Here is a 15,000-nt window from a genome sequence, read left to right on the forward strand (position 1 = left end):
ATATCACCTGACCTTGCTCTGGTGTGTCTCCTGCATCCACTGACTACAAAGTTAGGTGGGTTCTTGTATAGAAACAAATCTTTTTTTTCACGTGATGACAGGAAGCTTTTAGTTCAGTCTACATTTGTGTTATTTATATGCACACTGTCAAACAGTTTGACACTGTTTATCATTCAGCACTTGGTTTTATTACTGGTGATCATTGTAGAATGCATCACTGTAATCTTTATCAGGCAATTGGTTGGCCATCCCTGGCCACTAGGCAAGGCAAGTTTATGTGTATAGCACATTTCAGCAACAAGGCAATTCAAAGTGCTTTACATGAGACATTAAAAGCAACAAGACAAAGTGCAACACATAAAAGGTCATATAAAACGAAATGCAAAAAAGGACACACTTTTCTTCATCACATACGGAAACCTTCTCTCTCTTCACTCACGTACGTACAATGTCCTAGGAGAACACAGCATACAGGCACACTCTTACCCTACAAAACCTTCCAAATTATCTGCCAACCTTCATAACATGGTGCTCTAGTTCTCATCTAACAAGATCTAGTTGGTTAGTTGTTGACGTCCCTCGTGTCAGAACCAAGCTGAGAAAAACAGCTTTTAGTGACTGTGCCATTCTTAAGGAGACGATACAATTGGATTCCCTGGTCTCTATGGGCTGGTTTAAAGCATTCTGATGGAAATTTAGGTTGAAAAGAATGTTTTAATGTTGTTTATCAGTTTTATCCATTTTGATTTTAGTTTATTGTGTTTAATGTGCATGATGTTTTTGTTTTTATCTCATCATTTTTATGATGTCTTTGTATTCTGTATGTGTATATTATTTTTTGTTTTAATGTATGAAGTTTTTACTGTATATTTGCTTTGTAACCAGGGCCACATTGAAAATGACACCCTGGTCTCAATGGGCTCCCCTGGTGAAATAAAGGTTAAATAAAAATAAATAACTAAAATACAGTACAATAAAAAAAAATAGATTGAGCTTTTCTTCATCAGCAGATGGGGCTAGAGTTGCCTGTACTTCCAAACTAAAACTCAGTGATTGTGGTACAACTCTGATCATGAACTGACTAATTGTGAATGAACCAACTGTTTCCATGCCCCCCCCCAGTCCCAAACACCTGAGCATGATTGTTCTATGCCAAAAAATTAAAAAAGCACAAACAGGAACTTTATTTTCTCATTAAGATATTTATTGTTGAGAACAAGGCTCTTTCAGCAACACAGCTACAGGGCTGCTTCATCTTTATGGACGACAGGCACAGATAAAATGGAGTGGGGTTGCACAGTGAATATCATTAAAACCCACCGACTCGTATGCATGTATACAGTGCTCCTCTCCTCTATAATTATCGGGCTGCCCATCCCCCCATTTCTCGTAGTCCACCTTGGACCCGTCAGCCCACATCCAAGCCCCCTCCTTGTGGACGTCACTCAGTCCGATCCAGATGAACTTCTGCGTCGGGTCAACGCTAGTCATGAGTTCCACGAGGAACTGGAGCTCCTCCAGGCTGTGTACTGAAGCCAGGTTGGATCCTTTATCCCTACAGTCCAGCTGAGCCTCAGGCCAGCTCTTTTTTTCAGCGACATAGATGAAATCGCGGCCTTTGCATCGGGACCAGAACACGGAGCAGAAGTCCTTGTCAGGGCAGGTGCAGAACACCGCAGCCAGGGAGAGGCTGAGGAGACTGAGGACGGTCAGAGATGACATGCTGGAGAAGAGGATTCTCTCTCTCTGTCACTGAGAGCAGTATCAGGAGGGGCTGGTAGACAGGCAGGCTTGTAGACAGGCTGGTAGGCTTGTAGGCTGGTAGACAGGCTGGTAGGCTGGTAGACAGGCTGGTAGGCTGGTGGTCAGTTGTTCTCAGCTCCTTTTATCTGAGTCAGAGAGGGAGGATCAGGGCTGGGGAACCTTGCAGGATTTCATTGGTAGATCAAGTGGGTGTGTCACAACAGCCAGCAAAGAGGTTGGGTCCTGTGACCTGTAAAAAAATAAAATAATAATAATGGAATAATGGATTGGAACAAAATAGTTCCTGACTTGAACCATCTTAAGACCGTGCTGTCCAGCTCGACCCAATTTTCCAACTTGTCCACAGTGTCGAATGCAGCACTAAGATCCAATAATACCTGTATGAAACTTTTACCAGATTCAGTGCAAGACAAATATCATTTAGAACTTTAATAAGAACGGTTTCGGTGCGGTCAAGTGGTCAAAACCTTATTGGAAGTTAAGTTACTTACTTAATTACTAAGACAGTAATTCTGTAAAGTTATCAAAGAAGCTATTGAGAATATTTTGGTGGTCTGTCAGGACTCAAGGGGTACATTTCAATACAGCAGAAAAGTATTCAAAATATGTCCATTTGCCCTGAAATAGATTATTGAATTACAGCTGCTGTGCAGCACTGGATCAGGGCTGGGCATTTTGAGGAGGAAGAGGAATTATTTTAAAAAATTAAAATCTTAAAATTGTGTGTCTGAAATCCAAACAGTACAATGCCTGAGTAGCATTAGCATATTATTCTGCATCACCCGGGGCTTGAACTCACAAGCAGACACCAAGGGAAGGTCATGTTTTTGTTTGAGCCAAGTGAGAAACTGTCAGTTTGCCTGGCAAAATAATATGTCACAGCCAGATATTTACACCGTAGGAATCCTGCATGCACATATTAGTAGACCTACATACGGTGATGTGAATGAGTTATGGGACTCTTGACTGAGCATGGATTCACTGATTGACTGATTTGATTGGGTTGAACACAGGTGGCACTGATTGAGATAAAATACTGGAGATTTATTGAGCAAGTATTTACAGTAGCTGCATACAGTACTGTTTACAGTAAACATTTTGATGCGCTGTGGGCTAAATTTTTGATATTTCAAAAAATCTGTGAAGATTGTTTGTGGAGGACAGTCTGAGCATGTAGTGTAGCAATTGAGGTGTGAATTGACCTGAAAACGTGGGAGGAATAGGGTTTGATATGTATTTGAGTTTTTGAGAAAAACAGAGTGATGGACTTCATCAATCCTGCCAGCTCAAAGCACATGGGCGTTTCTGCTCACTTGGGCCTACAGGTTGGTGGTGGTTGCAAAGTGATAGCACGTACGGCTGATTCGTTCTGATTTTTTAAAGTTTTCAACTTTAGACGGTTGCTGTAACGCCACCATCAAGACTATTGGCCCACACTGCCAGTTGCGGACTTCTGGCATAGGACCTATGTGCAAAGTTTGGTGATTTTTCATGCGTGGGAAGTCAGACTTCCTAGGAAGAAGAAGAAGAAGAAGAAGAAGAAGAAGGGGGCGCAACACCAGAGGGACCCGGCCCCTAATAAAACAGCGACCCCTCCTCTTTTCCAAGGAGAGGAGCTGTCTCAATAAGAATGCTTGCAGTTGCATTTTCAGTTAAAAACAAAATTTTATAAGTCATAATACAATCATTAACTAAAAATGATTTGCTAGCCAGGGATCTAACATTAAGCAGGGCGAGTTTTCTGGTGTTATGTGTGACATGCCCCAAGGCCGATTGTGGGAGGGAATATTTATCATATGCAATTGACTTTACTAATAGCCACAACAGGAATGACAAGGTGCCAGACACTGGCATAGACTTTCTTACTTGGGAAAGCAAGCCGCTTGGATCTAGCTGATTATGAGAACATTTCTGGATACCTTATCCATAGCTGGAGCCCTCAGGATCTCAATTATCTTTTCTGGTCTTGCTATCAGCGCTGCAGCTGAAACACAGTGTGCTTGGCACTGTGCGTTAGTTCATGTAAAATAAGAAGGAAGATAAAGCCCATTTGATAATAACTAGTGTGGTGCCAGTCATGGCCGTTCTGCGCGTTGTTGTTGTTGAGAGGGGAGAGGAGAGGAGAAGAGGAGGAGGGGGAGAGAGGAGGAGAGGAGGAGGTGGAGAGGAGTAGTCGGGTAGAGAGGGGGGAGAGGAGAGAAGACAACTTAGGTGAATTCAACTTCCTAGTCAGCCAGGTGGTGATCTGCTGTTTTATTTGTGTCATGTAAAGGTTTATTTTTTATTCTTTGTACCATTGCTAATGGCTGAATTGGGAGCTCAATGAATGTCCATTTTTCAGCTGCAGAGCTGCAGTAACTCTTTACTTCACAGTATCACTCAGATGCTCTATTGTTTGCATCCATTTGACTCAATTATTCAGTGTTTTGATTCTGGGGAGGGAGAGGAGAGAAGAGGGGGGAGAGGAGGTGAAGAGAGGAGAGGGAGAGGAGAGAAGAGGGGAGAGAGGAGGTGAAGAGAGAGGGGAGGGAGGAGAGAAGAGGGGGGAGAGGAGGTGAAGAGAGAGGAGAGGGAGAGGAGAGGAGAAGAGAGAAGGAGAGGAGAGAGGGGAGAGGAGAATAGGGTAGAGGAGAGGAGGTGAAGAGAGGAGTGGGAGAGAAGAGAAGAGGGGAGGAGAGGAGTGAGGGAGAGGAGAGGGAGAGGAGAGAAGAGGGGGGGAGAGGAGGTGAAGAGAGAGGAGAGGGAGAGAAGGAGAGGAGAGGAGAGGAGAGGAGAGGAGAGGAGAGGAGAGGAGAGGAGAGGAGAGGAGAGGAGAGGAGAGGAGAGGAGAGGAGAGGAGAGGAGAGGAGAGGAGGGGGGGGTGTAAATCAGGTGAAATTATTTTGCTAGTCAATCTGCTGTTTGATTCAGTTATTCGGTGATCTGATTCTTCTCAGTCATGCTTTCCCTTCCTCTTTCTACCCTCTGTGGCTTTTGATACTGAGTCATGTTTTCCCTTCCTCCCTCTCTCACAGCTGTGTATCTGCCGTGTCATTTGAGGGCCAGAAGAAACATTGCCATCAGATTAGCCAAACACTATTCTGATTGGGGACTCTATATATCAGACATGTAAGAATGGCAAAGACTGAAAATCTGTCAAAGAGCTACATTAACAGATCTGTTAGCAGCTATTCTCTCTACACATCCAAGTGATGTGAGGATCATTATCCACACTGGGTCTTTTGACATTCTGCCAAGGAAAACTGGCTCTGGCTCCTGAAAAAAAGACATTTCCCTGCTACTGGAGAAACTGAGCGACTGTCAATCACAACATGCATTAATCTCAGTCCCCATTCAACTTTAGGGAAAGGAATCAAATCTTTTAAAAGACTCCTTGGCCTCAATACATGGCTGACATTGGCATGCCATGGGATAAAGTTTATTGACAATTTCAATATCTTTTGGAACAGCAAAGATCACTTCAGACGCGATTGGCTTCATCCAAACATCAGTGGATCCAGACTACTTGGTGCCAATCGACGTCATGCTCTTGCAACGCCACCCAAACAAGATACTGGGCCTGAAGGACAGCGCCCACGGGCAGACAGCCTGCATCCCTCCCTCCTCACCTGACCCTCTGCTCCACGTCACCCAGAGCGCTCAGAGGACATCTCTGTGCCGACCAGGGACCCTACGAGGTCCCTGTAATTTTCAAATGCTGAAACGTTTCCACTGGGGGGATCAATAAAGTATATATTTACAGTAGGCTCTATCTATCTGTACATCCTCAGAGCTGCTGAGAAGCCCTCGCTACTTGAGTAACTTAAAATGTGTCCAGATTGTGGTAAACAGACTGCCCACTGTACACAAGCAGCACAGATGAAAGTCACGTGACATTTTCAATCACTCCATTTCAGCATGTTAACGCCAGTTTGTATGACAGTGTTCAACTGCCTCACGGTTATTTGGCTTCTTACTGTCCAGTATCGTATCTGCCCACTGGATGAAGTCCCCCTTGGACCCGTCAGACCTCATCCCTCTGCCCTCCTCATGGAGCCTGATTTAGGTCCTGCCATTTGAAGGGTCAAACTTCTAGATGAGGTTCTAGGTGAAGTTATGTTCCTCCACACTCATTACTGAAGCCAGATTGACTCCTTCATTCGCACAGCGTCTGCCCAGGCCTTGGGTGTACGTAGCAAATGTACTAGTAGCAGCGGTCATTGAAGCTGGACCAGAATACGGACCAGGAGTCATGCTGTAGCTCCACCTGCTGGTCAGTCCGGGAAGTGGAGCAATGCAGCCAGGGAGAGGCTGAGGAGACTGAGGATGGCAAGAGCGCCCTCTACTGGACAGGTGGTGCACATTTCATCAAGAGCTAGAATACCACCCCCCCCTTTTAAGATGAAAACTACTAACTAAAATCTATTCAGCAGACAAAACATAGGTACTCTGTGATACACAATGTTTCAACATCACATTGCAACATTACAATGAATAGGAACTATTTTCTTTCTTTTTTTGTGCGTGGCTGTAAGGTATGTATGCCAGCGCACCATAGATAACATTTGTCTGGTTGTCACTCCCTCCCTCCGTCCCGTTGTTGACCTGCAGTTCTATGCTGCCACCACAAGAGGCAGTGGTCCCAGCACACCAAAAATAAAAACAGTATGACACTGCACATTTTCCAGATCCTCAGTAGTATAGTGGATAAAGTGTCTGATTCCCATGTGGATCATCATGTCAGGAAGGTCAGGGGTTCAAGCCCCGGTGGGGAAGATTTTTTTTTGTCACTGGATGTTATAGAAGCTATGTAAAAATGTGGTTACCTGGTGCCTGCTGTTTGATTCAGTTATTCGGTGATTTGATTCTGCTTAGTCATGCTCTCCCTTCCTCTCTCTACCCCCCAGTGCTTTTTCTGCTGAGTCACGTTTTCCCTCTCACACAACTGTACGTCTGCAGCGTCATGCATTGTTCTGCTGAGACGTGAGGGAAGTTAAGTCGGCATTCTCACTTCCCTCTGACCTCTGCTGACACAGACATCAGGAGGGGTGTGGCCGGGGATGAGGACAGCCAATCGGGACTGGTCGGGGAAGCAGAGCGGTCAGCTACATAAGGAGAAAAGGGAGACCGGAGAGATACCAACGGCTCTGTGTCCAGGTCTGTGAGAAGAGAGATACCAGAAGCTCTGTGTCCAGGTCTGAGAGAGGAGAGATACCAGCAGCTGTGTCCAGGTCTGAGAGAGAGAGGAGAGCCCGAGGCGAGCTGACCAGAAGGGTTCACCCAGAGAGACCAGAAGGGATCACCCAGAGAGACCAGAAGGGATCACCCAGAGAGACGTGTGAAGGCGGGGAGACGCGGCCAGCCTGGACAGCAGTCAGAGATGGAGGGGATGAAGTCATCAAGGAGAGACGACATGGACGCCCCTGGCAGGTACAGTAACTCCCCCCTCATCTACAGGGATCACAGACTAGCTCCAGTGGAGTCGTGTGTTTGTTTGGTGTTGGTATGTTTTGTTGAGTCCCTCTCTCTTTCTCTCTCTGTCTCTCTCTCAGGGTGTTTGGGGGTGGGTTGGGGTATCTAGGAGTGGGTGGGGGTGTTTGGGGGTGGGTTGGGGTATTTAGGAGTGGGTCGGGGTGTTTGGGGGTGGGTTGGGGTATCTAGGAATGGGTCGGGGTGTTTGGGGGTGGGTTGTGGTATCTGGGGGTGTTTGGGGTGTTTGGGGTGGGTGCCGGTGTGGGGTGGTGGGTTTGGGTGTCTGGGGGTGGGTTGGGGTATCTAGGAGTGGATCGGGGTGTTTGGGGGGGGGGGGGGGGTTGAGGTGTCAGTAGCATGTCCTCCTCATGTGCCCCCTCTCTCTCTCCAGTGACCTGTCGGAGCAGATCAAGGCTGTGACCAAGGACAAGCACGTCATGGCCGAGAACACGCAGCTGATGCTCAACTACCAGAGAGGAAAGATTACTCTACCTCAGTACAAGGTGGGCTATAGACCACTCTACCTCAGTACAGCTATAGACCACTCTACCTCAGTACAGCTATAGACAACTCTACCTCAGTACAGCTATAGACCACTCTACCTCAGTACACCTATAGACCACTCTACCTCAGTACAGCTATAGACCACTCTACCTCAGTACAGCTATAGACCACTCTACCTCAGTACAGCTATAGACCACTCTACCTCAGTACAGCTATAGACCACTCTACCTCAGTACACCTATAGACCACTCTACCTCAGTACAGCTATAGACCACTCTACCTCAGTTCATCTATAGACCACTCTACCTCAGTACAGCTATAGACCACTCTACCTCAGTACAGCTATAGACCACTCTACCTCAGTACAGCTATAGACCACTCTGCCTCAGTTCATCTATAGACCACTCTACCTCAGTACAGCTATAGACCACTCTACCTCAGTTCATCTATATATCACTCTACCTCAGTTCATCTATAGATCACTCTACCTCAGTACAGCTATAGATCACTCTACCTCAGTTCATCTATAGACCACTCTACCTCAGTTCATCTATAGACCACTCTTCCTCAGTTCATCTATAGACCACTCTACCTCAGTTCATCTATAGATCACTCTACCTCAGTAACTCTACCTCAGTACAGCTATAGACCACTCTGCCTCAAGGGTTCTATCTGGAACCTTTATTTGGAGGGTTCCTCCACTGTCTTACAGTAAATCGTTCTCTATTGCAGCCTTTGTATTCCTAAGAGCGTAGAAGTCTGAACATCCTGTACTGTAGGTGGTTACAGATCTGACCAAACTTGAAGTATTAGATAAGTTGGTTTCTTTTCTCAAATATGAAGTCAAAGACCAACGATTACTAATAAACAAAATCCTCAAAAGACAGAAGGTCACAGGTCAGGTCAGGTCAAGTCAGGTCAGGTTCTTCACGACACCGAACTGAAGTTTCTCCATGGTACGCTGGTGATCGAGGCCTCTAGGGCTCTCATGTGGGTGAACTATAGATCTGGACGTTGGGCAGGCAGGTGATGGCTGATGTTTGTATCTCCGCGTCTCTCCCAGCTCCTGCTGTGCTCTCTCTATGAGATCTACAAAGCCCTGGAGGAGGAGATGGACAGGAACTCCTCCCACCCTGGTGTCGCACCCATATACTTCCCCCAGGAGCTGTCCCGCCTGGAGGCGTTGGAGAGAGACCTGGAGCACTTTCTGGGTCAGGGCTGGAGGGGGAGGGTGGTCGTCCCCGCCGCCACCCAGAGATACGCCCAGAGACTACGAGAGGTGGGTGGAGCCCCTGCTAGATAGACACACCCCTGGACACACAGACGGACAGGTAGACACACCCCTGGACACACAGAGACAGGTAGACACACCCCTGGACACACAGAGACAGGTAGACACACCCCTGGACACACAGAGACAGGTAGACACACCCCTGGACACACAGACGGACAGGTAGACACACCCCTGGACACACAGAGACAGGTAGACACACCCACATACAGACAGAAAGGTAGACACAGCCCTGGACACACAGACAGGCTGACACCAACTGACCAGAACAAATTCCTTGTATGTGCAAAAACCGACCTGACAATAAAACTGATTCTGAGACAGGAAGGAAAAGGTGGACTACCTACGCTGGGTGCCTGTTCAACACGATTAAATACTCTACTGCCCCATCGGCACAAGTAGCCAGGCTGTCCGTTTAGTGACGCTTACTAGTCATGACCTCTGACCCCTCTCTCTCTCCTCTCCAGATCGGTCGAGAGAACCCCACCCTGCTGGTGGCCCACGCCTACACCCGTTACCTAGGCGACCTGTCGGGGGGACAGGTGCTGGGCCGGATTACCCAGAAGTCCCTGGGGCTGAGTGGGGAGGAGGGGCTGTTGTTTTTCACCTTCCCCGGGGTGTCGAGCCCCAACCGCTTCAAGCAGCTGTACCGCGGCCGGATGAATGGCCTGGAGCTGGGCAAGGAGGAGAGGGAGGAGCTTCTTCAGGAGGCCGTCACGGCCTTCCAGTTCAACATAGAGGTGAGAGGAGGAGGAGGAGGAGGAGGAGGAGGAGGAGGAGGAGGAGGAGAGGGAGGGAGAGATGTGCAGTCGTAGGTCAGAAAAGGCCATTATTGGAAACAGCAAAGCAGAACCGGATAGAAGAAGTGAAAACATGGAAGCCCGAGCTTGTCCTCAAAAGGTTTGCGTTCGCAAAAACATCCGGGCAGCTGCAGGCGTCCGTGCCGCCCAACTGATCGACAAGTCATAAGGACGGGGTGTCTAGGATGGCAGGGAGATCAGTGTGTTTATCTGACCGCTGCGAGTTCACAGACTGGCTCCTTCCTAACTGACAGACGCTGTCTTGTGCAGGTTTTCGATGATCTCCAGAAAATGCTGAGCGTCACGGAGGCGGAGACTGGTGAGACACCTGCTGACTCAGCAGAGAAAGCTATTTCCTCAACATATCGTCTGTTCTGATACTATCTGGTCTGTTCTGATTCTACTATCTGGTCTGTTCATGATCAGTTCTGATACTACCATCTGGTCGGTTCTGATTCTACTATCTGGTCTGTTCATAGTCTGTTCTGATTCTACCATCTGGTCTGTTCTGATTCTACTATCTGGTCTGTTCTGATTCTACTATCCGGTCTGTTCATGGTCTGGTGTAATACTATCTGGTCTTTTGCGATAGTACTATCCGGTCTGTTCATGGTCTGGTGTAATACTATCTGGTCTGTTCTGATACTATCTGGCCTGTTCATGATCTGTTCTGTGTTCTTCAGGGACCCAGCCAGAGGCCACGTTACTACACTTCCCAGCAGCCATCATTCCATCCTCACCCATGATGCAATTCACTATGGCCGTCTGCGTTGCTTTGGCGACCGTTGGAATGGGAATCTATGCTTTGTAGTCGGTGTCAGGCGCACAGTCTCCCATACGGACCTGCTGCGCCATCGACTAGGCACTCACTGCACTTTACACTATATAACCACTGTTTATTATAATATAATGAAATAGCCATCTTAATGAAGCCATATTCATAAAGGCTTTTTAAAGTGACTGTACAGTAGACTGTACTGTAAAGTGAATTTTGAGATTTGTTTCTAAACACGTGTTAGGCTACATGTCAAAGTAATTTCAGAAAATATATGTAAAGTATGAACTGTGTAGTACTGGATTGTTGAGTCAGACCAATAAACCTTTTAAACATTTTTCTTTTCCAGATTTTTTAAACTGGGCTCAATGTCACATTGTGCGCACATTGTGATGCATACAGTGATGCATTAGGACAGTCTTGAGAAATGGTCTACAGCAAAATCTGGTCTATGGTCTTCTAATAGTTCTGAATGTTTATTTTCACTCAGATTATTGTAGATGCTTAATGAGACATTACACTTTGATATCACCATTTCTATCCAGTTTATAGTCACTAACTTTGCCTTGGACATATTTTCTTTTTTTAAAACCCAGTGACGTTGATGTAGTCTAAATAACCACGAGAACGCTGCATCAAATTGCAAAACATTTCATTTATTTTCAACATTGCATTTATTTTCAACATTTCATTTATTTTCAACAGAAAACACTGAACCTTCCAGAGAACAACCAGTCACGCACTCTTGTCTTCAGTACATATTTAGTATTTGAACATTGTCCAGGTATAAGGTTCATCGCAAACAGCCTGAATATAAAATAGATTGGTCTGATAGGCTGGGCTGCAGCTAGGGGGCGGAGTCTCCATCACAGACAACAACGGTTTACAACATTACGTGTTGATACAAATAAAGTTTGATTTGATTTAAATGTACTCTCACGCCCCCTCTGGCCTGAGAACCCGGGACAGACAGACACCCCCTCTCTCAGGTTTAATATTTACAAACAGCCACCAACTGAACGGTGACCCCCACCCTCCCGACAGCCACCTCCCTCCGTGATTGGCTGACCCCTCGGCGACCTCTACTTGACCCTGTAGAGCACCTTCCTCTGCATGCGGTGCTGCAGCTCGCCCCTCCTCAGCATCAGCTGCAGAACCTTGATGACGGCCTGCTCTGGGTACTTCTACTCTCCACCAGCAGGGGGGGACAGAGAGAGAGTGGGAGAGGGAGAGAGAGAGAGAGAGAGAGAGTGGGAGAGAGAGAGAGAGAGAGGGACTCAACAAAACTGGAGCTAGTTTGTGATCCATGTAGATGGCTGACAGGTGTGTGTGGGCGCGTGTGTGTGTGTGTGTGACTGACCTGCTTGGTGAAGTCCTGGACGATGCTGTGTTCGGACACCTGTGACCCGATGGCGAAGCGTCTCTTCAGCTGCTTCTCAATACGAGACACCATCTCCTGGTCCTCCTGGGTGGTGAACCCCTCCACGCCTGCTCACACGCGCACACACCAAAACGCACGCATGAAGGCTTCCTCTACACTAGGGTCAAATGTGCAGGCTACTTCCAGAACAAACACCTCTCTGGACACTTCACTAACAACAACACCACCATCTGGTGTATCAGCAGACAGGTGTGTAAAAGGATTGACACAGGAATGTTTGTACATTCTCATAGGAGGTTGGAAAAGGCGCGCGCACAGACAGACAGACAGACAGACAGAGACAGACACACACGTGTACCTGAGAGGCTGCCGGACAGCGCTGCGTCCAGCGTGGAGACCTGGAAGAGCCTCAAGGCCTCGTCTACCTCCTGCTCCCCGGCCACCGCCTGCAGCTTCATCTTGGCCAGAGACTCAGCGATGCGCACCACCGCCTCCAGCTGCCTGCAGGGGACAGCACACACACCGCTGCGTCAGGGTATGGGGGATGGGGGGGGGGTGTGCATTTGTGTGTAGTGTAGTGTGTGTGTGTGCATTTGAGTTTAGTGTATTGTGTGTATGGGTGTGTGTGTGTGAGAGAGTGTGTGTGTGAGAGAGTGAGTGTGTGTGTACCTGACGGTGATGGGGATGGAGGCGCGCCGGTCGCTCTCTCTCTCGTGGTCGCGGGCGCCGCTCCTCATCACCACGTAGCGGTTCTTCAGCTTCTCCGCCGCCGCCGCCGACAGACGCGGCCCGCACTTCCTGTCAGGGGGGAGACATTTCAGCGTTACACACCGGCAGCCTCCTCAGGAGGGGACAGGGGGGGACACATTTCAGCGTTACACAAAACCAGCTTCTCAGGTGAAGAGGGGACACATTTCAGCGTTACACACCAGCAGCCTCCTCAAGTGGAGAAGGGGGGGAGACATTTCAGAGTTACACACCAGCAGCCTCCTCAGGGACATTGTGTGTGTGTGTGTGTGTGTGTGTGTGTGTATATACACACACACACACAGCAGGGGCGGGTGCTGACTCACGCTCTGGCGTAGGCGATGTACTTCTTGAAGGTGGCCAGGCTGACCTCCCCCTCCACGCCCTCCGTCTGTGTCTGGGCGCTCAGGTGCACGTTCATCACATGACGGGCCAGGATCTGGGGAGAGAGGGGAGGGTTAACACACACACATACACACACACACACCCACCCACGGACACACGCGATGTTGTGAGTACAGAAGAGGAATGGGTTACACACACATGCGCGCACCCACCTGTGCACCCACCCACCCACACACACACACCCACACACACACACACCCCTCACCATGTCCCTCTGCTGGTCGTGATGGTCCTTGATGATGAAGATCATGTCAAAGCGGGACAGGATGGTGGGCATGAAGTCGATGTTGTCCTCCCCCTTGGTGTCGTCCCAGCGGCCGAACACAGAGTTGGCGGCCGCCAGCACCGAGCAGCGAGAGTTCAGCGTGGTGGTGATGCCAGCCTGGGGGAGGGGGTCAGAGGTCAGGGGTCAGACTGGGAGAGGGTGAGTGTGTGTGTGTGTGGGTGAGTATGTGTGAGTTCAGCATGGTTGTGATGCTAGTCTGGGGGAGGGTGTCTGTGTGTGTGTGTTCAGCGTGGTGGTGATGCCAGCCTGGGGGAGGGGTCAGAGGTCAGACTGGGGAGTGCGTGTGTGTGAGTGAGTGTGTGTGAGTTCAGCGTGGTGGTGATGCCAGCCTGGGGGAGGGGTCAGAGGTCAGACTGACAGAGTGACTGGATGGATGGATGAGAAGGGGTTGGTGGAAGAGAGAGAGAGGTTTATAAGAGAGGTCAAGTTGAGAGAGAGGGGGAGAGAGCATGTCGGGGTTACCTTGGCGATAGAGATGGTCTGTTGCTCCATGGCCTCGTGGATCGCTACTCTGTCATCCTCCCTCATCTGGAGAGAGAGGAGAGAGGAGAGATACAGGAGAGAGAAGGAGAGAGAAGGAGAGAGGAGAGATACAGGAGAGAAGGAGAGAGGAGAGATACAGGAGAGAGGAGCGATACAGGAGAGAGAAGGAGAGAGAAGGAGAGAAGAGAGATACAGGAGAGAGGATAGATACAATTATAATTTCTATTCTCTTTTTATGGGTGGTGTTTACATGTGGAGGTAAATAAAGAAAGCCTCCGCTGACCTTGTCGAACTCGTCGATGCAGACCACGCCCCCGTCGGCGAGCACCATGGCCCCGCCCTCCATGATGAACCCTCGGGTGTGAGGGTCTCTGAGCACGGAGGCAGTCAGACCCGCCGCACTGCTGCCCTTCCCAGAGGTGTACACCTGGGGGGGGGGGGGGGGGGGGGGTTAGGCAGCGGTTTGACAAAAGCGCTGGGCCTCTGTGCTAAGTTACCACCCAGAATCCTACTCTTGAAAGTTTTAAAATTCTAACATTTTAACTTGATTTGTAATTATTTGTAATACAATAAGTAACTTGTGCAATTAACAATTATCTGTTAACTTTTCTTAGAGCACGTCAAAGAGCCGGCAGTAACATTTCACTATATTACATCCATGTGACAAATAAAAAATAAAAAGTAAAAAATCTTCTGGGCGAAATACTTGGATGTTGTGAAAAGTAAAGTGAAAGTAAAGTACTACAGCTCAGAAAGTTAAAAGTACTACAGCTCAGAAAGTTAAAAGTACTACAGCTCGGACAAGCGTTTCAGGCCTGAGGCCTCCGGAGGGGGCCTGTCTTATTGCTCACCCCGATGGGGGAACATCTCTCCACGAACTTCAGCAGCTGGGACTTGGCGGTTCCCGGGTCCCCTAGCATCAGCAGGTTGATGTCCCCCCTACGGGTCAGTCCGTCAGGAAGCCTGGGGGGACGAGGGGTTAGTCTTTATATATGAGGACAGGACACTGGACACTAAAGAACATGGTTTTGGGAGTCGAGTTGCAAGAAGTGGTTTTGATGTTTTATCTTTTGTATGTTTTACTTGTATTGATGTTGATCCTATGAGACTGAC

At 48.4% G+C, this 15,000-nt stretch overlaps 2 protein-coding genes across 2 annotated transcripts in view; one reads left to right on the forward strand and one right to left on the reverse strand.

The window, feature by feature from the left end:
* Nucleotides 1-7,632: 7,632 nt before the first annotated feature.
* On the forward strand, nt 7,633-10,621 carry hmox1a (heme oxygenase 1a; the record flags this gene model as incomplete). The annotated part of the gene is made up of 5 exons (XM_084448501.1): nt 7,633-7,718; nt 8,783-8,998; nt 9,478-9,750; nt 10,081-10,129; nt 10,494-10,621. The coding sequence occupies exons 1-5, from the start codon at nt 7,653-7,655 to the stop codon at nt 10,619-10,621; spliced, it is 732 nt and encodes a 243-aa protein (XP_084304627.1). The 5' UTR covers nt 7,633-7,652.
* Nucleotides 10,622-11,639: 1,018 nt separating this feature from the next.
* Nucleotides 11,640-15,000, reverse strand: part of mcm5 (minichromosome maintenance complex component 5) — an 8,048-nt gene continuing 4,687 nt past the window's right edge. Inside the window, exons 8-16 of the mRNA XM_084448383.1 lie at nt 14,739-14,850; nt 14,171-14,314; nt 13,867-13,932; nt 13,324-13,500; nt 13,040-13,152; nt 12,636-12,764; nt 12,325-12,467; nt 11,946-12,073; nt 11,640-11,769 (exon numbers count right to left, since the gene is read on the reverse strand). Coding sequence (XP_084304509.1) covers nt 11,668-11,769; nt 11,946-12,073; nt 12,325-12,467; nt 12,636-12,764; nt 13,040-13,152; nt 13,324-13,500; nt 13,867-13,932; nt 14,171-14,314; nt 14,739-14,850 — 1,114 coding nt within the window. The 3' untranslated portion in view covers nt 11,640-11,667. The remainder of the gene's footprint in view (nt 11,770-11,945; nt 12,074-12,324; nt 12,468-12,635; nt 12,765-13,039; nt 13,153-13,323; nt 13,501-13,866; nt 13,933-14,170; nt 14,315-14,738; nt 14,851-15,000) is intronic.

This window comes from Borostomias antarcticus (assembly GCF_949987555.1).
Source record: "Borostomias antarcticus genome assembly, chromosome: 14".
NCBI lineage: Eukaryota > Metazoa > Chordata > Actinopteri > Stomiiformes > Stomiidae > Borostomias > Borostomias antarcticus.